Source organism: Poecilia formosa, unplaced genomic scaffold (genome assembly GCF_000485575.1).
Source record: "Poecilia formosa unplaced genomic scaffold, Poecilia_formosa-5.1.2 Scaffold426, whole genome shotgun sequence".
Taxonomy (NCBI): Eukaryota; Metazoa; Chordata; class Actinopteri; order Cyprinodontiformes; family Poeciliidae; genus Poecilia; species Poecilia formosa.
The window spans coordinates 343,585-371,097 of NW_006800365.1; the positions used below are offsets into that span (position 1 = coordinate 343,585).

Below are 27,513 nucleotides of genomic sequence, written 5' to 3' on the forward strand. Positions count from 1 at the left end.
AAGGTAGAGCCAGGATTATATCCAGGAGGGCAAATAATCTGTGTCTCTTAGGGTTCATTCACACCAGCCATGTTTGGTCCACTTTAATCAAATTCTGGTTCATTTGTGTAGAAGGTCCGGTTTGTTTGGGATGGCGTGAATACACAATCAAACTCTGATGTGGACCAAAAAGTGAACTCTGAAGTGCTCTGAATGCATATATGAACACGAAGCGGACCAGAAACCGCTCCAACAGAAGGAAGTGAACTGTACCACAGAGCATTCTGGGTAAATACAGTCAGAACAAACGCACAAGTCTAGCGCTAACAGGAGAAATGCCTCATGGTCTTTTACCAAAGACAAAAGAGAAATCCAACAAGCGCTAAAATCTGACGCTACTCCATTTTGTTTTTCATTCCGTGAAGAAGGAAGCGGCGCTCATGTCTTCTTCAGAGGTTTTTCTGTCGTTTGCATCAGTAGTTCTTGGTGCAGCGCCACCACAGGCGACCAGGGGAACTGGATTTTTTGAAGGGTTTGATTCGTTGGACTTATTGCAGTGAAAGCGAACCGATCAACGATCTCATAAAATTAACAAAATCGGGGTTGATTTATCGGTGTGTCCCTGTTTTTTTGTTGCAGATGCTACAATGCAACAATTGTATTAATTATCAGAATAACTGATTAATCGATAACTAGTTGCAGCCATATAGCAGTCTCTCCCCAGCTTTCTGCTTTGATGGAGCTGCTTTCCTGATTGCCTTCTCCAGGCTGTGCGTGCAGAGTGGAGAGCCGGGTGCACAGCGAAGGGGGGCATTTCTTCCTCTTATCGCACAAAAAGCAAGCGGGGAGCTGCTGTGCTACGAGTGAGGATGAATGAATGAACGGTGAACACCGGAGGGTAAAACTGGACGACAGAAACGTTGTGAGGAGCGCTCTGACTCGGCAGACCTCCTGCTGCGTGTTTTGCAGTTTCCTCCTGCCGTCGTTTATCCGGCGCACTCAGACAATACTTCGCTGTCGACACCCACAGAGGGCGGCGAGCCGACAGAGACTCCATCTGTCTTCCTAATCAAACCGCAGTAGAAGTGTGTGAGCGCATTAACACCCGTCTGTGTGCAGCATACCTGTTGTTATCTCTCTGTGACAGCAGTATTTACCCCCCCATTAGCTTCCTGAAGGATTTATTTTTTTGTTATCTCCATTCACTGAGAATAGGGAGACGATTTAGCGATTTATCAAACAGCTGTACATCATCTTCTTCCTCTGCCAGTGACATATTTTGCACGCTAACTCACAGCTGCTGCAGCCTTATGGGAATACCTCAGCACACATCCAAATATCTCCCAGCACATTGCTCTGCAGGTCCAGTCAGGGATCAGAGTCCCCCCGGGGCGAGCCGCGGTGTGTGTGACGTCGCTGCTGCCTGAGTAACACGAAGCTTTATTGATCGCTGCAGGGAGATTCCTGTGGTTCACCTCCGGTGGGACTGGGGACGCCTCTGAGCGGAACCAGGATGGGAGAATGTGCAGCCTGGCTGGAGGACATTTCAGCAGGGCAGACGCAGACTGAATGGGAGGCTGCTGCCGTGTCCCAGAGTTTGATTCACCTCAAACCAGGAGATAAACGGGCTAAACAGGAATGCTGAAGTCAGAGAAACTCCCCCAACACACTATAATTAAGGCTATTTTACTCAGACAGCCATTATTCAGACGATTAATCGATTGTTCTGATGATTAATCAATTGTTCTGACGATTAATCAATTGTTCTGACGATTAATCAATTGTTCTGATGATTAATCAATTAATATGATTTTTAGAAATTGGCACTTTCTGCATATTTTTCATCTAATCACAAATACAAATAAGCAAATAACACAATTCCTTTTTTAAATTAACCAAAATAAAAAAAGAATTCTCTAAAATTCAAGAACATAGCAGCTAAAACAATACTTCCAACACCAACGTGTAAAACATCTGTTAATTATGTTGTTTTTTAATTGAATTGCATAAAGAGATTTTTTACTGAATTTAAACCAGGTGTAACTAAAACTACGTCATGTGAGGATTTCTGGGTAGAACATTTTTACAGACAGAAGATTTTTTGTCCATCTTAAATGCAAAATGCAAATATTTTTGTACATTTTGGTGTTTTGTACATTCTGCAAATGGCATTTGTTTGAGTCTGTATGCTCCAATTAACGATTAATCGATTACTGAATTAGTCAGAGATTATTTAAATAAGTGATTAATCATGATTAATCCGATCAATTGTCCCAGCCACAACCATAATTATAAACATTATTGTTGCAGAGAATGTTTTCTTCACACATCCATCCACCCACCCATCCATCCATCCATCCATCCATCCATCCATCCATCCACCCATCCATCCATGCATCCATGCATGTATGTTGTCTTTGTCTGATCTGAAATGTGCAACAGAAAATGTAAAAACATGATTAATCTCTTAGGCTGGAATGTTTTCACAGCATTTTACATCTTAAGCAACTGAAACATAGAATTAAGGAACAAATTAAGGCGGATTTAATTCTACATCAAACTAAATTTACAACTTTAAAAACATAATACTGCTGAAAAACTGTAAAGCAATAAAAAAACCTACATGAAATAGACACAAGCAATTACGGGAAAGAACCACAAAGTACCAGTTTGCCCAGGGGAAACTAAACTCAGTAATGCAGGACATACAGTTGATACCGAAAGTCCTTCTGACGACTAAAGAGCAAAATAATTTATAAAACGATTAACACGAAACCCTGAGAAGAAGGAACAAAACCAGGAACACAGAAGCAAAGACATTATTTAGCTTTTATTTAGTAAAAACTCAGAGCAGACAAACGTTTTGCAGCCAAAGAAATGAGAAGAGTTTTTTTGTTTTCTGTTTAAGCCGTCTGGGTCGGCCTGACCTCAAGGACAGACATATTTGAACAGCAAGAACAGCACGACTCTGCTGACTGACTTTAACAGCACTTTGTCACGGTCTGCATCTCCATATCATTTCTCACCAGCCTTCTGTGTGACTGTGTGTGTGTGTGTGTGTGTGTGTGTGTTTCTGATTAAATATTAATGAATCCTGCTGTGGTAATTCAGTGAATCGGTTGACCTGCAGGTTGCTGCGTCGTTGTCTGACTCATCTAAAACATGACATGACCGCAGCTGGGGGCGTGACCTTTGCCCCCGACTGGAAAACGTCCTCGGACGCCGTGATTGGATCGTTTCCTGTCTGTAATGTTGACGCTCCTGCTGCGCGGTGATAATTAGAAAATATTTTATCGTTTCGTTTGCCCTTTGCGGCTCTTTAACATTGAATCAACTCGTAACAAGGTGACATTTTCTGGCTGCGAGCCTCATAAATGTCGCGTGTTTCGTGGTTTAAATCTGTAGGTTTGGTCCTCTGAGGGTAAAACAGGAATAAATTATTAAACATGCACAGAAAGGAAATCAGCGTTTCTGACTTTAGTTTTATTTCATTGTTTGTCTAATTCAGCTGGTCTTAATTAGTTTTTAGAGTGCCTTTGCTACTTTTTATTCCCTAAATATTTTCCACTTTTGTTATTTTGTATTAGTTTTTTTATATATTGTTTTGATTTTGCTACTTTTTATTAATTATTATTAGATATGGTATCATTTTGCTAGTTTTATTAGTTAAGTATTGTTTTGTTTTTGCTAGTTTTTAGTAGTTATAGTTGTAGTTTTAGTTTTTTCATACTTACACTGATTGGTTTATAAATACTCAACAGAAGGTGCAATTTAAATAAAAATCAGTTATTGAATCTGGAGTTTCCTGTGGAGTTGGGAGAAACGCAGCGCCGTAATTTACCGATAGCCGACGTAAACTGCTTATGTGGGGAGAAACAACATCCATTTCACATCGGCTTGAAAGGCAGATGAATAGATTCACACACATAAAAACAAAGGATAATGGATCTATAATTTAAGAGTGTTTTCGTTCTTTTGATAAAAGTTTTAAAACTAAAGTTTTCCCCTTTAGTTCTAGTTAACTAGAGCAACTTTACATGAGAAAAATGTATTTTCTGTCTTTTCCAGATTATCGTCCTGTGGAACTGCGACAAGCCGCTCCCGGCCAAACACCGCTGGCCCGCCACCTCCGTGCCCGTCATCGTGATCGAGGGAGAGAACAAGGTGAACACACACACACACACACACACACACACACCCTCTCTCAGATGCCTCACAGGTGTGATTGCTATCATTTCTAATTACATATTCCCAAATGGTAAACCTACTGTATCTTTATTCACTCTGGGAGTTAATGAGTTTCGATTTGTGCCGCGCTGATCCCATTAAAAGACAGTTTTAGTTTTAATTCAACCTCAGTAATGAGAGTTTTACACTCTGGAGGAAAATCCCTCCTGTGTGTCGGACCCAAGCTTCAGAACCACGAAGCGTTTATTTGGTTTGGATTCACATTTTTTACCTCAATTATGATCTAAATCATAATCAGGAATCAACTTTAGTTTGACTGGTATTTGATTTTAAAATCCATAAAATAAAAGAATCGGCTGAAAACTAGTTGGCCAACAAAAATGATCTCCAGTATTTAATCAGTTTGACAAAATATTCTTGTTACTCGTCACTTTAACGTTATTTTTACTATTCAATAAGCTGATATTTAATATTCATTATTATTAAATGACATTTAAATAATGCATATTATTATTTATTATGTTATTGATTATTTTTTTGTTATTCTGTGTTTACTGCTTTGAGCCAAAACTAGATAAAACCAAGTTTTACCTTCTACATAGGGGTAAGACTTTCTGGATATTTCCCGTTTAATTATTGTTCAAAACTTTATGGAAGTTTTATTTCTTGTCATATTAGTAAGTTCATACTAATATGACAATATTAGTTTAAAAAAATATTCAAAATGAAACTTTTCATTTCTAGATTTAAAAAATAGTTTAAACACATAAAATAAAGCAAAAATCTTTAAATAAAATTAAAATAAAAAATGTTTTTCTTAGGTTTTTCTTTTCCTTTTTTGGTTTTGATCCTTAATTATCAGAAAAATATTCAGGTTTTTCTTTCAAATCGTTCTTGTTTAATGGACCTCTAATTTCTCTGGTTTTGTTATATTTATGCTTGGAATAAAAGCTGGATTGTTTTAAAGTTCACCTTTACCAGGATTTTCTGCAGAGTTTGTGATTTAAGAAAACCTTAAACTCTGCAGATCTTCATCAGTGAAACGCTCAGAGCGGCTGCAGTTCTTCTTCATTTTGCCTTTTACCTATAAAACATGTTTGCAGAGTGAGATTACCTGGAGAACATGTTTACCTTCCCCACTTTTTGTTTATAAATCCCTCATCTACTGAGGAATTGCTCAGTTTGTTGAATTATAGATGTCGATGCTTCAGACTCACCTGAGTGGAAGTGGTTTCCTCTCCGCTGTCAGTCAGCCGGCGGCGGCGGCCGGGTTTGTGGTTTTCCTCCCCTCCTCGTGACTCTGAGTGGTTTCTTCCAAGCTGTCAGTCATAACGGGAGGCCGAGCAGAACCAGCATTCTGCCTGTGTGTGTGTGTGTGTGTGTGTGCGTGTGTGTGTGTGTGTGTGTGTGTGTGTGCCAGGCGGCCTGTGGTTTGTTGTGATTGTGGTGTTTCTGTGTTTACTGCGGCAAGCCAAGCTGTGTTCTTCACCCCACAGAGGGAGACGCAGGCAGGGCTTTCTTTTCTCCATCCCTTCTTTATCCTGGAACTTCCTTATTTCACCGTCTTCTTTCATCGTTTTTCTCTAGAAAATAATTTATTAGCAGAACAAAGCGGTCGGTCTGGTCCAGATCAGACCGCCGTGCTTTTCTACCCAAAGTGACCAAGTGGACCAAACCGAATCGCTGCAGCCGTTTGACCGAACAGGAAGGTAGTGGGACGGTTTAGGAAAAATAACGCCAAACTAGATTACGTCATCTTTCTGCTTTCTACTGGCCAGGAAACTCGAGGTTTGTAGATGGAAGAATCCACATCCTCCAGCACACGGACGCTGGTTAACTGAGGATATGTTACATTCATTTGGAGACGATTAGACACTGCAAAAATATAAAACCTTACCAATTACTTTTGGTCTAGTTTCTAGTGCAGATATCTCAACGTGCTTAAGGACAAAACTGACATAAGTGACGTTTTATCAACATATAGAGGCTGGTTTTAAGGCAATAATAATTCCTTAATATTAATGAAAAAATACTTGTTCCACTGGCAGATTATTTAATTTATCACTTTTTTTCCAGGTTACAAGTTAATTTGTCTCCCAATGGAACTAGTACATTGTCATCATTATTAATAATAATAATTATAATAATAATAATAATAATGGATTTTATTTGTCAGCACCTTTCAAACTCCCAAGGACACTTTACAACATTAAAAACACAAATTAAACAGCAGAATCTGCTACAAAACCACAAAATAACTAACAAAATTAAAGAGATGAACAGATGAGTTTTAGTTGTGCTTTAAAAGTCAGAAGAGAGTCAATTAAGGAGTTATTCACTTAAAATAAGCCTCTTTATCTGGCTAAAATGTTACTTTAAGTTAGTTTGTCTGATTTAAAATGTTCTAAGAGGTTTGAACTAGAAATTAAACCCAAATCACTTGGTAAGATTTTGTGTTTTTACAGTGCAGTCAGAGGATCTGTTAAAAAAATGGCAGCCATTTACATCTTATCTTTGAAGGAATTTTAGGAGATGGATTTTTGTCATTTTTGCACAAACTTGAAACTGGCATTGGCTGCTTTACGAGTACAGAGCAGGGTACAGTGTTGGTGAGGTGGGAGGGATTTCTGTGGTTTCTTTTTTTGTTTTGTGATGTTTACATAAAAACCAATAAAAAGAGCTTGATTATTAAAAGCTACCAAAATTGCACAAAAATGTAAAAATTCGCACAGAAACGTAACAATTAAACCCTGCATAACCTTCTTAGACAGTTTGTCGGCTAAAAACTGAGTTTCACTTCAAATGTGACTTCCTGAAACTGTAATTGGCCAAATATACGATTCCCACTTGTTGCTAAGTGTCCAGTCGGCTGGTCCTCCCTGTCCGCCTGCAGCGATCCGGGTCGCTGCAGGCGGATTCCCGCTGAGAAGACTCCTGTTCCTGGAGAGCAGCACAAGCCCCAGGCTGATACGCCTCACTTCTAACGTTACAAACACCGGCCTCTCATCCTGCCTTTGTCTCTCTCCCTTGTTTGTCTCGCTGTCACTCTCCTGTCTCCTCGTCTCTTGTTTTCTTCTTCTCTGGCTGGAAAAACAAGAGGGAGAAGGGATTGTTTGGTTTCCTCTCTTTGTGGCCACAGGATGAAGTGAGACTGAGGGCGAAGAGCTTCTCACGTTTCCTCTAAACTCTGATTTTCCCTCTTCGCCTGTCTGTCGCTCAAGCTGGAAATACAAGCAACTCTTGAAGTGTTGAGCGTCTGGACGCTTCGTGAGAGCAAGCTGGAGTCAAACCAGTGTTTTCCACAGATACATCAACTCAATATGAGCAAAGGAAATCTCTTTCCCTTCCTCATACACTGCAAAAACACAAAATCTTACCAAGTAGTTTTTGTCCAGATTCTAGTGCAGATATCTTAGGACACTTGAAATAAAGCAAAACCAAACCAAAAATAACTTTCAGCAGGAAATAGAAGCTTGTTTTAAGTCAATAGTTCTTTAATATTGATTTTAAAAAGTACTTGTCACATTGGCAGATTATTTACCTATAATGAGACATTTTCTCCATGTTTTAGTGAAATAATCTGCCAATGGAGCGTGTTGTTGCTGCATGTTGCTGCTGCAGCCGGCGTGTTGTTGCTGCGTGTTGCTGCTGCAGCCGGCGTGTTGCTGCTGCGCGTTTCCGACCTCACCCTCCGCGGTGATTTACACCGCGGAGGGTGAGGTCGGTCCCGGCCCGCAGGTGTTCCTGGAGGAAACGGTCCAGCATAGAGCACAGACGATGGGACCGTCTCCTCCATGCAGGTGGTGTTTTCCTTTAAAAGGCCGGACCTTTAGGAGCTGCTGAGCTCTGGATCAGAGGCTCCTCTCTACTGGCTTTAATGTGAGGGAGACTTTAACTAGACCACGAATTTAAATGTTCGCCAGATCCAGACGAGGAAATGCCTTCATCTCCAGAATTTATTCTCTGGGCCCGTTTATGCTTACATCCAACCTGTTATCCCTCCGTTCATCCATCCAATCATTCCCCCATCCATTTTTCCATCCCTCCATTCTTCAGTACTTTCATCCATTCATTTGTCCATCTGTCCATCCAACCAACTATCCATCCATCATCCATCCTTCATTTTTGCAGTTCTTTCCGGTTCCATACTTAAAAAATGAAAAAAAACAACACAAACAATCGATTAAGAATCATGACTTAAGGATTCTGTGTTTTGATTTTAGCTTGGAAGACGTGACAGAACCGCATGCGTGCGTGTGTGCGTGCGTGCGTGTGTGTGTGCATCAACACCAATTAAACCCATGTGTTTGTCTGAAGCTGTGGGAGTTGCAGCTCACATCCGGTTCAAATCTCCATCAAGAATCTGCTGTTCCTTTTCTCCTCCTTTCATCACTGCAACCGTTTCAATCTAAATATCCTCAAGATGTTACTCCACTCCTCCAGCCCCCATCACTCTCTCCGCTTCCTGTAAATATTCAGCGGCTGTCATGTATAATACAGGTCGGCTTCTTCTGCTGCAAAATGTACGTAGTCTGCTTTCAAACGGGCGTGGAGGAGAAGAGTAAATTTGTGCCACATGTACAACACAAGACTTGCAGCATGTATATCTGGGTCCGTTTCTGTGTTTTTATTGATTTAAAGGAGAAAAGAAGCGCCTGCAGCAGTAATGGAAACTTGTTTCAGCACTACATCACTGCTGAAAACGACAGGCCGCGCCCTGCAGGAAGGAGCAGGAGATTTGCTTTTCCCTCCCCTCTTTCCAAGCCGCCATTTGTTGTTGTCATGGCCTGTTGTCTCCCCTGAATCCTGTGAATGTGAGGTGCCATTAAAAATGCATACCTTAGATATTGGGAGCTAAAGAGTGAGGGGATTTATTTTTGAATTCATCTCGGGGTGCATTTTTCTGTCCAGATTGAAGGGAGGCAGTGGATCCATGCATGCTTAAATGTGATATTTTACACAGTTTTGTTCTTCCATTTGGTTCTCAGTTGCTTTTAAAAACAATCCAAGCGCTTAAATGAAGACACACAGACAGTTTTTGGCATTAAGTTTAAAGTTTTTTGGTGTCTAGAAAAACGAACCATTTCAAAAACCTTCCAAATGTTAAGACAAATTACATGCGCACTGCGCCGTTACCTAGCAACCCCGGTAGAGTTCCACTCATCACCTAGCAACCCCAGCAGAATTCCAGCACATTTGATCAGCTGGTTTTCCCTCTGTGTGCCCTGTACAATGGCTGCTGGAAAAGACGAGTATATAGTTGTTAACTTATCATCCAGAAACTACTTAATTCATTCCTTCTGGTTGTGCAGGAAGCTCCACTTCTGCTTTTCATAGATGTACGGTTGCATAATTGCAAATCTACTTGCAGCCATTTTCTTGTGAGTTGGATTTATTTGGAGAAAAGTGATAAGAGGCCCTAAAACATCTCACTCTGAAAGGAGCCCATAACAGGCAGAACTAACCAGACTAACATTTCATGATCTGAGAATAATTTTGTGCAGAAACACGTAATGAACATGTTTTGAATAGACCATAGATCTATCCTAACCTGTTCAAGGAAGCATAATAGGTCACACTTAAAGCTAAATCTGCCATTTTTCTTTAAATGAGAAATCTACTTTTATTCCAAGCAGCTCTGACTCACATTTTCTAACGTGAGTCAGGAAAGTAAATTGTCCTTTTTCTTCCTAGATTCTTTCAGCTCTAATTTAACTTTAGACTTTGTACTTGTTCTGTTAATGTCTTTGGAGAGGAGTAACAGTCTGATAACCATCTGGATGCTACCTGTCCTTCTCAGTGGCTGCTGAGTCAGCAGAGCTGCAACCATATTTCTGTCAGGACCTGATAACCATCTGACATGCGTCTGCTGGCTTCAGCTTGGTTTATGGTTCGTTTTCCTTCAGATCCATGCATAGCCTGCAGCTCCGTCTGCATGCATGACCTCAGTCACTGAGAGCAATTAAACCTCTACATCAGTCTGTAGTCGAATCCCAGGAATGCTGGCAGGAAAATCCTTTGTTTTACCTTTTCATATTGCGTTAGTGCATCCAAACAATTAAGACTTAATAATCGTCAATTAATGGTTTATTAGATTTAAATTAATTCTTGTCAGTTAACTAATAATGTTTGCTTAGGTCTTTTTCAGTGTTGTAGTTTGGTCTCCAACCAGCAGAGGGCACCACAGGCCACCCTTAAGTGGGTCCAGTTGACAAGGAAACAAAGGCGGCAGGGCCATGCCAGAACGGGAAAGAGAAACGGTCTAAACAGAGTCCAGTTTGTGATGAAAAATGTATTTCATGTGGTTCTGCTCATAAATATAAACACTCAACAAGCTCCTTAAGTTTTCTTAGCTGAAGAAGCTTCTATTTTGTTATGTTTTATAAATTATTTAAGTTTAATCATGTGAGAAAACCACAATTTTATGTTTTACCTGGTCAGTATTTAAAACAGCTGACACAAAATAATGTTAAAATTTAACACTGTTTGTTTTGAAATCAATTTTCCCATCATTTCATGAAAAAGCGGTCAGCCTCGTGTTACAAGAGAAAACTCTGGTTTGTAAGAAAATGGCCGCTTATGAAATTAGCAGATCAATAAGATTGACTCATTAATCAATAACTTGCATCCCTGTATGAACATTGGTGTTGATTTATTGTTGATGCTCCTGCCGCTCTTACACAACCAGGCTAAATGAAAAACGCTCCGTCTTGTTAAGTCGCCACTCGACCCAAATTAGCAGAAGATGAGAGGAAGAACTGCCAGCTGAGTCTGTCTGAATCAACAGGAAGTTATTTTACTGTTGAAATGCGACTCTGACTTGTGCTCTTCTGAAAGGTTGCTATGGAAACGTATTAGCATTACGCTGCTGTAAATTCACTGTGAACTGCTATCTGTCTTGGCTACAGATGATGAGTCGTTTTTAGACGTAGAAATCTGGAATAAACTCTTTTTTGGATCCCGGGCTTTTGTTAGCTTTGCTAGGTTGCTTGCTAGTTGACTGTGTTTATGCCATTTTCTCAGTGACTTCACTGCTGTGTCTCCAAACATGTTTCTAAAATTGGTTCTAACTATCATGACCTGAACACATCTCTTTCCCCAAACCTCCTGTTAACATCTGTTACACTTTTTTCCTTTATGTGAAATAAATAAGATAAATTCTTATACAGACATGCAGCATTCTGTGTATGCGCTTATGTTTTCTACAGTTCCTCCTTCCACTTAATTTTCCATGAACGTATCCATAGACAAAGTTTTTTATATATTTTAAATGCAAAATGTACATTTATATTTCGTTTGGCTTAATTACTTATCAGAATATTGTTTTTCCAACCAACCCTTTTTGAGTTCATATACTTCAGTTAAGTATATGAACTTAACTGAATGATAAATTGATTACAAAATTTGTTTGATTATTTCAGTTATGATTAATCATAATACAAATTGTTTTTGAGTTGATTTTGTTTTTGTTTGGTTTTGTTATTTGCAAAACCCTATTTGAACATTTTTGGGATAAAAGAGATAAAAGATTTTTTTTCTTTTTCTGCTTCCTTTCCTCTTATTTATTTGTATATTTTTATTTTCTATGTAATTGTTTTTTAATGATTTTTTACCATTTGATCAATTATTTTTGTCCAAGTTGCATGTAATAATAAAATGCCCTGAGATCAGATTTTTTGTTTCCAAACTATAATCATCAAAAGGAAGAGGAAAAATCCAACTATGTATAATGAATTGAGAGTTTATCTGGTTCCCTTTGCTCTCTCAGTCTCTTTGAGCTTCGTAACCAAATAATCACTTATGAACCCGGTTCTGCAGCTGTTCTGGCTCGTTTCTCACTCTGGGTTCTGTTTCTCCTCCCTGCAGGTCATGAGCAGCCGCTTCCTGCCGTACGAGTCCATCGTGACAGACGCTGTCCTCAGCCTGGACGAGGACACCGTGTTGTCCACCACAGAGGTAACTCCTCACCACAGCCACCATCTTTCCGTTCGGCTACCTGCAGATCAAACACCTTTATTAAGTTTCCTTGAACATGTCAGTGTAGATGTATACAAAACATGTTCACTACGTTTTTTGCTCAAAATCGTATAATGAGATTTTAGTTTGTTCAGTTCTGCCTATTTTGAGCTGATTTCATAATGGGTTGTTTTAAGGCGTCTTGTCACTTTAAATCCAAATAAGCTGTTTCTGGCCACGCCCCCAACTCAATGTTTACACTCAGCAAACAGATACGCAATTATACAACCGTACATCTTTAAAAGCTTAAATGGAGCTTCTTTCACAACCAACATGGCTACAGCAACAACAAATAAATCACATGTGCTTTTTAGTTAGCTTCATGTGAGCTCTGTGAAGATGTGCACTGTACGTACAAAAAAATCATTTTCTGGATCTATTTATTGTATTTCTACTTAATTTTATCTGTAGGTACTTTATTGATATACAGTTGTTTATATTTTTGGATTTTTTTTTTAGATATTTTTATATTCAGTGGTGTATATATGGGCTGACTATTCAGGTGATCAAATTGTTCTGGAACTCAACTTGGGTTGCTAGGTGACGGGCAGGGGTTGCTAGGTGACGGGCAGTGCTTGCTGATTTGTGACTTAGGTTTTTGAAATGACTCATTTTCCAGACACCATCTTTAACTTTTTGCCAAAAAACAGCAGGGTGGGGTTTTTAAGTGCTTTTAGAGTGGTAAGTGGTTTTAGAATCAGTTGAGACCAAAACAGAAGTATAAAAATGTGCAAAATGTGAGTTTTGCCTAATAGACAATCTTTATTCTGGTTTTATTTCTAAATCTCTTGTCTTACTTTCACTTCTGTTCAGTTTTTTGTCTGTTGGAAACCCATCTTGTCCGCTTGCCTAATTGGGAGCAGCAGTGATTTTGTTTGTTTCTGTTTGTTCCACATGCTGTGGAAAAGTGTACCAGGATCATTCCTGGGTTTGGTGTTTATGTGTGTTTTTTTTTTTTTCTTAAAACTGGGGACGAGTTCTGGCGCAGCACCATGGGAAGCCAGATGCTGCTTTGAAGAGCGCAGAATTAGATCTCATAAAAAGGCTGCTGGTGCGGATCAAGATGGCAGAGCCGAGGGAGGCAGGAATCCATCACCCAAAACTAATTCCACCTGTGTTCCTCCCATGAAGATAGCTGAGCACAAACTGTTCTCCGTAGGTTTTAGAAGTCGCAGCTTTAATGTCAGCTCAGAGGAAAACTTTTTCTTCACCGCGACGCTTTTGGGCTTTCATCTAAACAAAGTCTTTCTTTTTATGCTCCTGTTTACTCCAGAGTTTTATGTGAGGCGCAGTGGAGGGGACTGGGCCCATTTTTGCTTTTGTTTCAGAAAGATAACCTCAGTAATCAAACGAATTATGAGAGAAAAACAATCCAAACCTATAAATGAGAGAGTATTCGTCCCCCTTAAAGGCAGGAACTGACATCACTTTGGAGATTTTTGTCCCAGTTTTCTTTGCTTATGATGGATTAAATTCACCTTAAAAAGTTAAAAATATTTTTTAAAGAAATAAAAGTCTTAACCCCTTTATCCATGATGTTTCTTACCTTTACAAACTTCATAAATGATGCAGCCCTCCTACCTGTTTGGTTCCCTGATCAGTGTTTTTCCCGTTTCCTAGCAACAAGGGGTGACTCAATTTACCACAAACCTCCCTACAAGCTTTAATTTAACCCTTAATATGTATCACTTTATGTTTTACTTCTTGAATCAGATAACTGAAATTAAATAATTTCTACTGTGGATAGTTAAGTAATTGCTTAAAGTCACAGTTCATACTGCTGCTTGAAGTCCTTGAGTTTCAATTAGGTGTTTTCAAGTTTTGGAAAGTCCTTGATATCCATGTAAAGTCATTGAAAGTGCTTTATTTTCAAACTTCAGTTTTGTAATAAAGATTAATTTAATGTTTGAATAAAAGCCTACATTTCAAAAGCATTATTTACAGGTGAAACCAGTTAGTTTTATACACCCAATAAAAAGACACACAAAACTTTTATTTCTCACTGTCTGAAGTAAAATCAGACTAAACTTCTTCAGTTTTAGGTTCGTTAGAATTACAAAAATTATTTCTATTTGGTGAATTCCAAAAAACCTAACAATTTTTTTTTTATTATTTGTTTTGTAACTTTAAGTATTTAATTTGAGCATTAAGATCATTTACCCACAATTTGTGGGTGTTATTTGTGTTTTTTCTCATAGCAGTCGGGTACATGATGTGCGAGAGACATTACAAAACACAAGTTTAATTTACGTACAATGTTGAATATTATCACAAGACGTTAACTAATACATCATATAATAGTGAATTGAAATAGTTTGTTTTTTTTATTAATTTGTAAGGTGTGGTGCTGGAAAAGATTGAAAACGTACTAAAAAGTGCCTGTATTTTTACTGAAAAGTGTACCAACCCTGCATAAATCTGTTTGGGGTTTTTTCTCATGATATTGACGGTAAATTCTCTCCTTGTTACCGTTTTGTCCAGGTGGACTTTGCTTTCACCGTCTGGCAGAGTTTCCCGGAGCGGATCGTGGGTTATCCGGCCCGCAGCCACTTCTGGGACAGCAACAAGGAGCGCTGGGGCTACACCTCCAAATGGACCAACGACTACTCTATGGTTCTGACCGGCGCCGCCATGTTCCACAGGTAGGTTTTAAGTAAATGGTACATAATATACATGGGAACGTCTACAGACGAAGTAGGCTTTTCCACAGGAAGACGTTTCTCAAAAGCCGCATTTGATTGGACAAAACTAACGTCCGTCATTCGACGTTTTCTTTTACTAAATAGTTTACTTCTACGGATTCGGATTTTTAATAATTTGTTATTTTTCAGTTTCGTTTTATGGGCTCGCTAATGTAACCCAGGATATCAGAAGACTTCAGGGTTGGTTACACTTGGATACTAAGACGACAGGCAGGAGGTTGCGTTAGCTGGCCCGACATTAGCAGTGTCTTCATAACGTCTCCTCCCGCCCCTCTTAACAGAACATCCGGTTATATTTCAAAATAAGAGCATCAACATAAATCGGTAGCGATTTTTAAGAAATGTTCATATCTTGCTATTCTAAAACAAAAAAATTTAGTTTTTCTTACTGAAGTGATGTAAAACTGTATCAGAAAACTTCGTGTGATTACTCCACTTAGATGTAATAACAGCAGACAGATTGTGTTAGCCGTTCAGACGTTAGCGGCGTCTCCATAACGTCTCCTTCCGCCTCTTAACAGGGTACGTCCGATTACATTTCAAAATAAGAGCATCAATATAAATCCCGCAGTTTTACAGTAGCGACTTCTCAGAAATGAGAGTAGGAAGAGGATGTTGATATCTTTTCATTACATTAAAAACAAAAGCCGTTATTGTTACTGAAATAATGTGAAAGTTGCATACGTAGTTAAAAACTAATAAATATATATTGAAAACACAAAAAAAGTTACTTAAATTGGTTTTTGAGACAAAGAAATTGTACTCTTAGCTTCTTTTTTTCTCATTCAACTTTTTAAAGCAGTCTCCATAGATGATTTCTGCAAGTTTCTGAAATATTTCTGTTGCTGGAAGTAGCCAATCAGTCAATCTTTAGCCAGTCTGTAGAAACGCCCACTTTGAGTCTGCAGAGAATCCCCTCCAGCTCGTCTCCGTTTTGATGGAGCGCTTTGAAGCAGTGATCTGCAGTTCATAAAGTAGATGTGATGTTCAGTGGAGCACAGCCTCAGGAAACCAGGGTTTTGACACCGACTGCGTTTTAAAATAAAAGTCAATTTGTCTTGAACGCAGAGCTCTGTAGCTCCTACATGAGGCTCAGCTGATGTCCTGTCAGCTTTAATATGGCTTCAGTCTGCTGGTAGGAGGATGCCACATCAGGCCGGAGTCAGCCAGTCAGCACCTCCTAATCACTACTAATACAGCTCTCATCACGCTGGAGTAGAAGCATCATTCAGGAAATATAATATGGAAGACGCTCGTCTCTCCAGATCCCACCACTTACTCCCTGTCCTGTTCTCTAAAAGTGTCTTCTAGCCATCTATCCATTCATCCTTCCATCTGTCAGCCCAGGTTAGCTCCCACCACTATAACAACTGTTGCCGAACAATAAATTGTCCCAGACGTTATTGCGATAAACAATATTATTGTTTTGTTTTGCTATGTAAAAGTAACAGAGTAAAAGTAACTAGTTACTACCCAACTCTGCTTTAGAGGCTAAATGAAGCTAAATGTGCCAATTTTTTAAATCCGATTGTCAGTAGCCGCCATATTTAAATCCCAAATAGAGTAACTCTGTTCTGTAATCTCAGCGTAATCCTAATCCAGCTCCCGTCTCTTAGGTACTACCACTTCCTGTACACCCACTACCTGCCCAGCAGCCTGAAGAACATGGTGGACCAGCTGGCCAACTGCGAGGACATCCTGATGAACTTCCTGGTGTCGGCCGTCACCAAGCTGCCGCCCATCAAGATCACACAGAAGAAGCAGTACAAGGAGACCATGATGGGGCAGGTGGGGAGGAACCAAAATAACTTTATTATTACTAATAGACCATGATGGGGCAGGGGGGGAGGAACCAAAATAACTTTATTATTACTAATAGACCATGATGGGGCAGGCGGGGAGGAACCAAAATAACTTTATTATCATCACTAATGCAGTAAATCATGAAGCTTGTAGCATTGGACCAGAACCTGAATTATGTTGATTTTCTTCCTTCTTCTGAGCCGTGACTCATCTTGCAGCCATTGTTTCCTTTGAGCTGCACCCAGCTCTCCCTGCTTCTCAACAGCTTGATTTATAACGCTGTACTTTAGCTAGGCCCCTGGGGGCCGCAGGACAAAAGCTCAGAAACAAGGGAAACGACGTCCAGATTCCCAAAACCAAAAACACGAAGCGGCCGATGATTGATGGAGAAGTTTGTTGCTCCTCTGATGGTTTTCCCGTCTCTGCAGACGGAGCCTGAATCAGAAGTTGAAATGTTAAGACGAATCGTTCCAGAGAAATAAAACAGAAGAGCCCGACTGCTTTCGTTCATAAAATCAGAGCTCATCATCATGGATCAAACATGATTTAGTAGGTCTGAACCATTAGCTTTAATCACTGTTTATCCAGTATTTAAAGCGTTTTTATCCATCCGTCCTTCAGTTGAGTTCCTGACAGGATTCCCACGTTTTTCATTCTTTAAATCTCAGACTCCTCCGTCTGTCTAAGTCTCAATAATCTGCACTGTTTAGATAAAGCAAGTTTATTTATTTAGCAACATTCATACACAAATACTTCAGAAAACATCAAAGTATGAACATAAAAGGAACAAATATTTCAAATAGCTCATTAATCAGATCCTTTGATGACAAGCTGCTGTAAATAGAAATGTTTTCCGACATAAAAATGCAACACAGGGGAAAAAAACCTATTTAAGTCTCAGGACCGACCAAACTGAAAAGACTGAGGCTATTTTCCAGAAATGATGGTAAATGAAGAGGTTTGCTGTGTTTCAGCCGTTGTTTACGTCCTGATTTAACGCCTCTGGCTTCTTCTGCAGCAGAACTATGATGGAAAAGTTGGCAAAGGTGCAACATCTCCTGTTTATAACAAATTAGATTTATTATGTGGGTTAAAAAATCACAACTGGGACATTCAGACATTCATGACAGTCAGATCTGGGTTACATTTACCTAAATGTAAGTAGATCTCTGAAAACCTGCATGACTGTAACTGTAAGTCATGTTTTATAAATGGTTGTAAATGTGTGTTTCCTCCTGCAGTCTTCTCGGGCGTCCCGCTGGGCCGACCCGGACCACTTCGCCCAGCGGCAGACCTGCATGAACAAGTTCGCCAGCTGGTTTGGCGCCATGCCGCTCGTCCACTCCCAGGTGAGGCTGGACCCCGTGCTCTTCAAGGACCAGGTCTCCATCCTCCGCAAAAAATACAGGGACATCGAGAGGCTCTGACAGGACCGCCGCCCCCTCGGGGGAGACTCCACGCAGGGGGAGGCGCGCGACAGAGACTCCGTGGAGAGCCGGCGGAGCAGCCGCACCACGGCCGGGTGGACGGGGAGAGACGGCGCTCCGTCTTCCACTCAGCACATCGCCAATGACCACAGCGCCGCCGCCGCTGCTCCCCGGACCTGATCCGGACGGGAATCAGGAGGAAACAGAAACAATGCAAACAGAGACACAAACAGAACTGGATGTTTCACACGGCGCGCACTACTGACGACTAAAGACGAGAAGAAACTGGGTTAGAATATTTTTTTGTACGAGGAAAAACCCTGGAGGACGTCGACTTTCCTGCTTTCTCCGCACATGTGCAGGATGGTAGAGAGTGGAGGGGCGTTTGAGCGTTCCTCGCCCGCATCAGGACATGAAACCGGACCCGACAGATCCGGCTCCTGTAGGTAGAAGCTGTTCGCACACAGAGCTTTGGTTCAGTTTGCTGGTGTTCGCCCGACACACCGGAGAGTCGGTCTCCCATCACCTGCTCTTCAAATTAAATTAAACTGATTTCAAAGCGATCAATAAGTGGATCCAGAGGTCAAAGGTCAACAAACCTGGAAAAATCAAATGGAATATGGAGTCGGTTAACTGTGCTACTACCTTTCTGCCGTTATAATTTTTAAGATTTAAAAAAAAAAAGGTTCACCAGAGGTCAACCTGCCCAAGGTGACCCATTATGCTTCCTTGAACTGGTCAGTGGCCTATACAAAACATTGTTTCCTGTCACTTTAAATCCAGATAAGCTCCTGATAGCCACGCCCCCGAAGCTCAATGCCTCCATTACAGACTTTGTCAATATTCTGTTAATGTTGGAAAAACAAAAATTTGCAATTTAAAATCCCGTGTGAATAAGTTTGTCATGACACTCATGTGTCCACTGCATTTTCCAAATTAAAAAAATGTCCTAGCAGCAAAACATTTTAATCGACAACGGGATTGTTTTGTAATTGGTGTTTTTCCATTAAGCAAATTAATTTTTGATGTGTCAAAATGTGCAATTCTACAACCATACATCTTTGAAAATCAGAAAGGCGCCTCCTGCACAACCAACAAGAATGCAATTAGTGATTTCTTGACGGAAGGTCAATAACAAAGCACTTGTTTTCTCATTTTTCCAGCAGCCATTGTACAGCGCATACAGCGGTCAGACCAGCTGAACAAACCTGATAGAGTTCAGTTTTGGTTGCTAAGTAACGGAGTTCCGTTTTGGTTGCTAGGTGACGGGGCAGCGTCTGCATTCCGTAGGTTTTTAAAATGGCTGAGTTTGATTCTTTTAAGCACTTTGGTTGATATTAGAAGCAGTAGAAATCCTGATGGAAGTAGAAAAAGTTAATTTTGCATAATAATCAGTAAAACTGATAAAAGTTGCGCCATGTTTTGTGCAGCTAAAAAAAATGGCAGCACATTTGATACCAAATTTTCTTGATTTTTGTAAATATTTGACCTTGAATGACCTCTGGAAATATTTATCTCTTTAAAATGATCGCAGCTCAAGTGTTTTACACCAGTTTAATTTGATTTGAAGGTGAGGGATCCGGCCTGGCGCCGGTTCCGTCCGGCCCTCGGCTCGTTCCTCCAGCCCGGGACGTCGTCCCGTTTCGTGACCCATTTTCGTCTCATTTCCGTCTCTCCGTGCGTTCGTAGCGCTGAACCCTGGCTGCTCGCAGCAGAGAACAAACCCAAACCTTTTCTTGCATGAACACGATCCTAATGGAGTAAAGATTAATTTTTCATTTGACCGCCATCTTTTCTGTTTTTAATCGGTGCCATTCTGCCTTCGCTGTTTGCTGCGCATCACGCTGCCTAAACGCCATTTTTCCTTTTTCTTTTGGTTTTCCCTCCACATATCAGACGACCTCGGCAGTTTGATTGATTAAAACGTTTTCTCCTCCGTTCGTCAGGCCTCAGCTAAGAGAGAAGAGCTGGTGGTGAAGCATCACGTGTGACCCGCAAACATTCACCTGAAAACTCAGTCCTACCGGGTTCGATCGGTTCCTTGAACAACAGTCACATTTTATCTGCTTTTTTATTTTATCGCTACAAAAGCTTTTTTTTTTTTTTTACAACTCTCAGCATATCATATCATCTTTTTTTTACCGTTTTGTACTTGTTTTATCTGTTTAATCCAGATTGTTGGGCCATTAAGCAGAATCTGGGTTCAACGTACATCTGGTTCTGGTTTCATCCGATACATCTGGGTCCGGATCAAGTCTTAAATGTCTCAAGAGAACTGCAACCAGAACAAACAGTGCCTTGTGAAAGTATCAGCTGGCTTTGATGTATTTTATATGACCAAACACAAAGTAGTACATAATTTTAAAGTTTAAAACAGAGGCCCTAACATTTATGAGCAATCTGAAAAGTGCGGCATGTTTTTTTTTTTTACATTTGTTATTCAGCCACACTGAATCACCTCTGACTGCAAGCCTGTTGGGCTTTTCTACCAACTTTACACATCTAGAGCTTCCCTCTCAGTGCTGAGCAGAGGAAACCCAACAGTATGATACTGCCACCACCATGTTTCACGATGCAAATGTGCTCATTGTAGCCAAAAATGTTGAATTGTGGCCTCAGAAGAGCAGAAGACATTCTGTCGTATTTGGCAGATTTTTTGTGGATTGTAAACAGATTCTCTGTTACCATAATGAGACTCAAAATTAAACTTTAAAGCAGGAAGTAGAACGTAAACCACACCCACTTTACATTTTTGACCAATCGCACCATATTTGTTGAAAACTACCTAACTTTGCTTTAAGGTTCTTCACATCTTCACCTCCTACCTACATTCACATTTAAATTAAATAAAAACACAGGCGGACTGAAGGAAACTGGCTGCTTTATTCAGGCATGCCGCACTTATCAGATTTTTTATTTAATAAATAACTTAGAAACATGAATAATTGTGTGATTGTTTAGTAGTCATTTGAACTTCTACAATGTTCTGGTCATTCAAGACATGACAGCTACGATTGGTATTAATAGCTTAATTTATTGAATTGTATGTTTTTTATGCATATTTTGACTCAACTGGAATGAATGGAAAACCTCATTCTGCCAAAAAAAAAAAGCTGTCACAGCTAACCATTTCCACATTTGTCAGTTCAAAATCTAGTGACAAACTTTGGCTATTTGCTAGTGTTAGCCACTTTTCTGAAATTAGCATTTTAGCTTTTATCTGAGTAAAAGCTAATTGGAGTATGCTATTTTAGGTCAACATTCTAGTGTTAGCCTACATGCTATCATTGTAGCTTTTTGCACACTAGATAAGGAACTATGAAATACAGTAGTTGGCAGCACTCACCTGTTAGCATATTAGCTAAAAACACTAGCACATAACACACTGCTCTGACTTCACTATTAACTTTAGCTCATTACGCTCAGTAGTAGTACCACAATAGTTTGTGGTACCATTAAAGTGACGATAAGTACTACTTATTGCTCTTTGTAGCTGTTTAACAGCAATCATAGTCACACAAATACACATTTTAAAAAGTATACTAAACATTTATAAGTGCTTGTTCAGGACAGCAGTCCAGGGTTTCCCCAGAAAAGCCCGGGGTTCTGGGTGTCGGGTCAGTTCTTCATCCAGCGGCTCGTCGTGTTTTTCAGTTAAAAGTTGACAGGAAATTTGAAAATATCACTTGGTAATGATGCGTTACTGGAAGATTTAAGTTTAGCACCTGAACACCAACTATAAAGTCTTAAAAAAGGGAGTCATTAAAAAAAAACTGAAATAAATGCTGCTTAGCCTGACGGGGGCAAGAGTAAAGCCTGGTGGCCCGCCAGGCTTATAATACACTGAGGGAAACCCTGCAGTCACATAAAGACGTGTTTTATATCACTAAACTGATCACACTAACTGCACTTAATCATATCTTCAAATGTATTGATACACGTATTGAACAGTGGAGGAAATTGTAAAACAGTTCAGTTTTAGGGGTTTTAAACTTTAATAATTTGAATTTTTTGCGAGAATAAATCAGATTTAACGATAAATGAGCAACGTTCTAATTTCTAAAACTTTCTGGGATTTTTACGTTGAGTTAAAGTTTCCACTTGTTTTTTTTAATATATATATATATATATAATGTATATATATATATATATATACACACACTGCTCAAAAACATAAAGGGAACACTCAAATAACACATCCTAGATCTGAATGAATGAAATATTCTCATTGAATACTTTGTTCTGTACAAAGTTGAATGTGCTGACAACAAAATCACACAAAAATCATCAATTGGTTAATAATCAAATTTATTAACCAATGGAGGCCTGAATTTGGAGCCACACACAAAATTAAAGTGAAATGTTCCCTTTATTTTTTTGAGCAGTGTTATATATATATATATATATATATACACACTATTTGTTCTTTGCAGGGCATTTCACAGTTATGAGCTACTTTGTGTTGGTTTATTGATCCCATTGAACGATGACGGGATACTTTTCCAAAGCACTGTGTTGGACCTGAGCACATCAGTCCTGCGTCTCTGAGGGGAGCAGCTGATATTTGTTCGGTTTATTTCCTCCTGTCCGGGCCCGTCCCCGGGCCCGTCGGCCCGTCTCATCCGTCACACGCAAACGGAAAACTTTCAGACTCATCGCCGCAGCTCTAATCTCACAAAAACATCCCCGCTAATCTAGATTTGGGCCGTCTCGGTTCTCTGTGGGAGTCAAATCATGAAGTCCCGGCACGGATTCGGAGGCAGCTGGGTCGCTCCAGATGGTTCATTACGGTAATGGTTCTGATCCGAGTGTGACGGAGCAAAGTGAGGGGAAAACTCCTCATCCCACCAGAGAGCTCGGCTGCAGCGTCTGGGTTTTATTTTCGTCTTTCTGTTCAAAACCGGACTCTGAGTCTGTTCCTGATTTGTGCCTTTTATCAACAGGATCCCAAACGTTTAAACACTGGAGGAGTCGCAGCTTCACTCACAAACACACACAGCTGTATTGTTTTCGTGTTGGACACCGTTACCGTGGTGACGATGTGCGACAGCTTCCTGTTGATGTGTGAGGGAATCGGTGAAGCCCGGCTGTCCTGATGCCTTTTCCTCCCTGTAACTAAGAGAAGACTTTTATAGATGCCACAAATTAAATAGATAAATGACCATTTTGTAAGAATGATTTATAATAAAAAATAAACTCATATTTGATTATAGCTGAGCGTCTGCAGTTTGTTTCTGATCGATCAGCAGAGGTGGAGCCACAGCCGGGTGGAAACTACTTACATTTACTTCAGTATCGCTTTTGAAAACAAGTACTTTTAGGAGTAATTTTACTTTTGAGTACTTTTACTATGATGCATCTCAACTCTTGAGTAAAATTTCTGGTTTTTCTACCCACTGAATGAAAAGCAAACAGGTTTTCACCAAAATTTCACCGGACAGTTTTGTCAAACTGTTTCATAAGTAAAGTTTCATAAGTTTTTTTATTGACAAAAACTGATTTGGAAATATTTTCCTGATTTCTTTTGTCATTTTCATCCTTAAAATGCTAAAAATTCCTCTGACCTTTACATTTTGGTCCATCTGAGTTGGTAGTTTAAATGATTAATAAATCGATCAGTTTCTCAGTACTTCACTTGACTTTTTACCAAATACGTTTTTACTTGAGTAATTTGTTGGACGGATACTTTTTACATTTACTAGAGTAAAATTATGTTGAAGTCGTGCTCCTCTTCAGTAGTAGTGCAGTTTATGGTTTTTCTACTCACTGAGCGATATCTGACACGTTTTCTCAAACTGAGGTTCTCTGACCGCTGGTGGTCCGCGGGTGTCACCTGGCGGTCCGCCTGTAAATGTGACGTTAGCTCAAAGCGTTAAACGTCTTAATGCGTCGCTACGATTGTGGTCACTCAAAAGAAAAACTCCTACCAACCCTAATTCTCATCAAATTTAAAATTATTAATCCCAAAGGGAGATTAAATGTTTTAACTGAATAATTCAGATTATTTTTAATTTTTGGACTGGTGCTGGATGTTTGCAGGAATCAAACTAATTCCAGTTCTCTTGTGAAGTTATACTGTGGTATTGGTTTTAGAAATACAAAATATTTAATCTTTCAACACTTCAAAATGTCCATCAGTGGCAGAACTTTGAGACAATTAAAGAATTATTTCAAATCAGAAGAACAGCTCACATCAGATCTTTGCCCTCAAAACATTTTTTTCTAATAATTTCTCAAATTTTAGTATTATTGTGTCTTTATTCTGCTAATATGATTTTATTCTAGTAATTGCAACTACATTAAAAAATCTGATACCAAAAATGGATTTGCTGCTGCTGATTTCTGCCTGATTGAATCTTTTGGTTTAATCCTGGAAGAACCAAACATCTCCAGATAATCTGCAGAGAAGCATCGATAAAAGCTTTTCTCTCTCTCTCTCGTTTTATTTGCGCCGCTGAGTGTTTTTGCATGAACGGCCCGGCGGCCGACCTGTGGCTCAGCTGCAGCTCGGCTCTCTGTTTGTACAGTAATGATGGTCCTTCAGCGCCGCGGCGACCGGCTCTGTGAGGACGGCTTTATTAGTCACCGCTCTGAACATCGATTCCCTCCAACGCCGCCGCTGTCCTCCTCCCTGCGGACGACAGCGCTGCGACCCGGCTCTGACGCGACCCGGCTGTGTTGTGAATTATTAAACGGGTCGTATCAAACACGCTGCCTGCAGATCTGCGATGGTAAAGACTTACGGATCACCTTTCGTTTTCCAGATTATGTCCTCTGTGATCTTCCCTCCTTTAATCCACCGTCTAACTTTACTGATCTACAACGGAGAATTAGAGCCACGGAGAAAAACGTTTAGGAATTATGAGAATAAAGTCGTAGTACTACGAGAAGTCGTACGAGAATTAAGTCAAAATATTATGAGAATGAAGTCATGTGAGAGAAAAGTAGTTTTAAAGTAGCCGTAGTATAAAGTAGAAAAAAATGTAATGTTACCAGAAAAATATCAATATAAGAAAAAAAGTCGGAATAATGTGAAAATAAAGTCAAATTAAAGCTGCAAGCAGCCTTGAGCGGCCCAAGTTGCAATACTTAGTCATAATTTTGAGATTATGACTCATATTTTATGAGAATAAAGTTGTAATATGAGAATAAAGTTTAATTAACACAAGACAAAAAGTTGTAATAAAACGACAATAAAATACTTAGTTATAATCTTATGAGAATAAAGGTGTAATAATATGAGATTAAAGTCAATATTTTGATTATAGTCATATGAGGAAAAAGTCAAAAATAATGAGAATAGTCACAATGCTTAGTCATGATCTTCTGAGAATAAAGTCGTAATAATATGAAAATATTCATAATATTACAATAACAAAGTCAGTATTACCAGAGTACTCATCATGAGAAGTCAAAGAAATACAATAAAATCATAATAAAGTCAAAATAATACAGGAATAAAGTAAGAAAATGAAGTCGTAATCTGACTTTATGCTGGTAATTTTATAATCCTAATACTTTTTCAAAAAAATAAAATAAAATCATCAGACTAAAGGTTGTAATATTATGAGAACTCATTTCTCCGTTGTAAGAATCCGTAAAAAGAAACTTGGAGAAAAACAAAAGTCCTACTGAGCCTGAAAGCTCCACACGATCAGAACCTCGATCAGGCTTTGAACAACAAAAAGGCTTTTTAAAGTGGGAAATAAAGAGAGAGAAAAGTGACATTTCAGCTCTAAAGAACAGAAGAATTAGCTGTGGAAATGTAGCAACCTGTTGGAAGCTGCCAGCAGGTGACTTTCAGGTGAAGTGGCGATGTTTATTAATGAGAGCAGTCTTTTTAAATTAGGACTTCCTTTGATGGAGCTTGTTGGAAATTCAAATTTAAAAAGCCGGAGCTCTCTGCAGGTTCACTGCGGCACAGGAACCGGCTCCTCATGCAGAGCCGCAATCTTCCAACCCTGACAGAAGAATTACAATTAGCTCGGTGATTTACAGACTTAAATACACAGCGTACGATGCAAAGTGTCTGCATCCGTTTCTCACTTTGAATCAAAGACCAGCGCCTCAAACCGTTCGATCATGCTTCAATTGTTCACGGTTCTTCTTTGGAGAACAGGTGATCTTTCAGCCCAAAACTCCCAACTACACAGGAGCGATTCTCAAAAAAAGTAGCAAAAAATCATCTGAAACATGTTCTATTTATGGTTCTGCACCTCCATTTTGGTCTCTACTGCCTCTAAAAACACCCGGCCATTTTTGGGCAATAAATTAATGTTTTTTGGGGTCTGGAAAATGAGTCGTTTCAAAAAAAAAAAAAAGAAAAAAAACACACACACAGGAGGCTACTATGCCATTGCCTAACAACCCCAGCAGAGTTCCGTCCATCGCCTAGCAACCCCAGCAGAGTTCCGTCCGTCACCTAGCAACCCCAGCAGAGTTCCGTCCGTCACCTAGCAACCCACTGTATGCACTGTGGAATGGTTGACAGGGAAAAGACAAGTGATTTGTTGTTGATTTACCATCCAGGAACCATTTATTAAGATTAAAATTCGTAACTCGAGCGTTTTTCGCCTGAAGAAGAGATCTCCCTAACAGGAAATAAACCTCCAAAACTTCTAAAAAATTCAACAGCATTTTTGTTAGAATGATTTCTAGCAAACAAAGAAAAACAAACAGTGACTTATGTCTGAAATCTCAAATCGATTTATAGTTGAGCAGAGTATTTAACAGAGTGGTCAGACTCAGTCATAGTGAAGCACTGATGATGTTACATCGAGTCAAGAAGTGATGATTAGCTGTAAATACGGTTTAGTAATACGGTTTAGCCTCAGTGAGTCTCACGTCCTTCAATTCGGAGTCCAATTATCTTCAAACTTCAGTCTGGAGGATGTATAGTCTGATTAAATAACTTCTTCATTTAGCCTGCAGCTACAGATACATGAAACATATTTGATCTTTAGGTTAAATAAATCTGATTATAGATCACCGAGGTAGACAGAACTGTCTGCCATCCAACCCTTCGTCACTCGTTCTTCTTCTGTGGTTTCCAACGCGCTGATATTGCCAGAGTTCCCGTTTCTCATGTAAAGTGCAGTCTGTCTGTCCGTCCGTCCGTCCGTCTATCCAACCTGCAGGTCTCTCTCCGACCTCAGCGTGGGTCGGCGCCGCGCTCAGCTGCGGACGGCCAGCATGGAGTTGATCTCCCAGATGAGGTTCCTCAGTTGGTCCATGACCTGCTTCAGCTGCTGGTTCTTCTGCTTCAGCTTCTGCAGGAAATGCAACGACACGAGAAGGAAACTTACAAACTCACACTGCAAAAACACTAAATCTTACAAAGTAACCTGGATTAGTTTCTGATACAAAAACCTCAGAACTTGAAATAAAACAAAACTTAC

At 39.7% G+C, this 27,513-nt stretch overlaps 2 protein-coding genes and 1 long non-coding RNA gene across 6 annotated transcripts in view; 2 read left to right on the top strand and 1 right to left on the bottom strand.

Annotated features, from left to right (window-relative positions):
• LOC103155379 (exostosin-1b) overlaps positions 1-18,216 on the top strand; it is a 148,652-nt gene extending 130,436 nt beyond the window's left edge. The window contains exons 7-11 of the mRNA XM_007577046.2: positions 4,048-4,143; positions 12,034-12,123; positions 14,665-14,825; positions 16,502-16,673; positions 17,930-18,216. Of these exons, the coding sequence (XP_007577108.1) occupies positions 4,048-4,143; positions 12,034-12,123; positions 14,665-14,825; positions 16,502-16,673; positions 17,930-18,115 (705 nt within the window). The 3' untranslated portion in view covers positions 18,116-18,216. The remainder of the gene's footprint in view (positions 1-4,047; positions 4,144-12,033; positions 12,124-14,664; positions 14,826-16,501; positions 16,674-17,929) is intronic.
• A 42-nt stretch (positions 18,217-18,258) lies between these two features.
• On the top strand, positions 18,259-23,327 carry LOC107833675 (uncharacterized). The gene is made up of 2 exons (XR_001659448.1): positions 18,259-18,557; positions 23,059-23,327. It is a non-coding gene; the product is annotated as an uncharacterized LOC107833675 (long non-coding RNA).
• Positions 23,328-26,624: 3,297 nt separating this feature from the next.
• The window catches only part of med30 (mediator complex subunit 30), a 47,875-nt gene continuing 46,986 nt past the window's right edge, over positions 26,625-27,513 (bottom strand). For all 4 annotated transcript variants that reach the window (XM_007577047.2, XM_007577050.2, XM_007577049.2 and 1 more), the window contains exon 5: positions 26,625-27,384. In XM_007577047.2, coding sequence (XP_007577109.1) covers positions 27,289-27,384 — 96 coding nt within the window. In that variant the 3' untranslated portion in view covers positions 26,625-27,288. The remainder of the gene's footprint in view (positions 27,385-27,513) is intronic.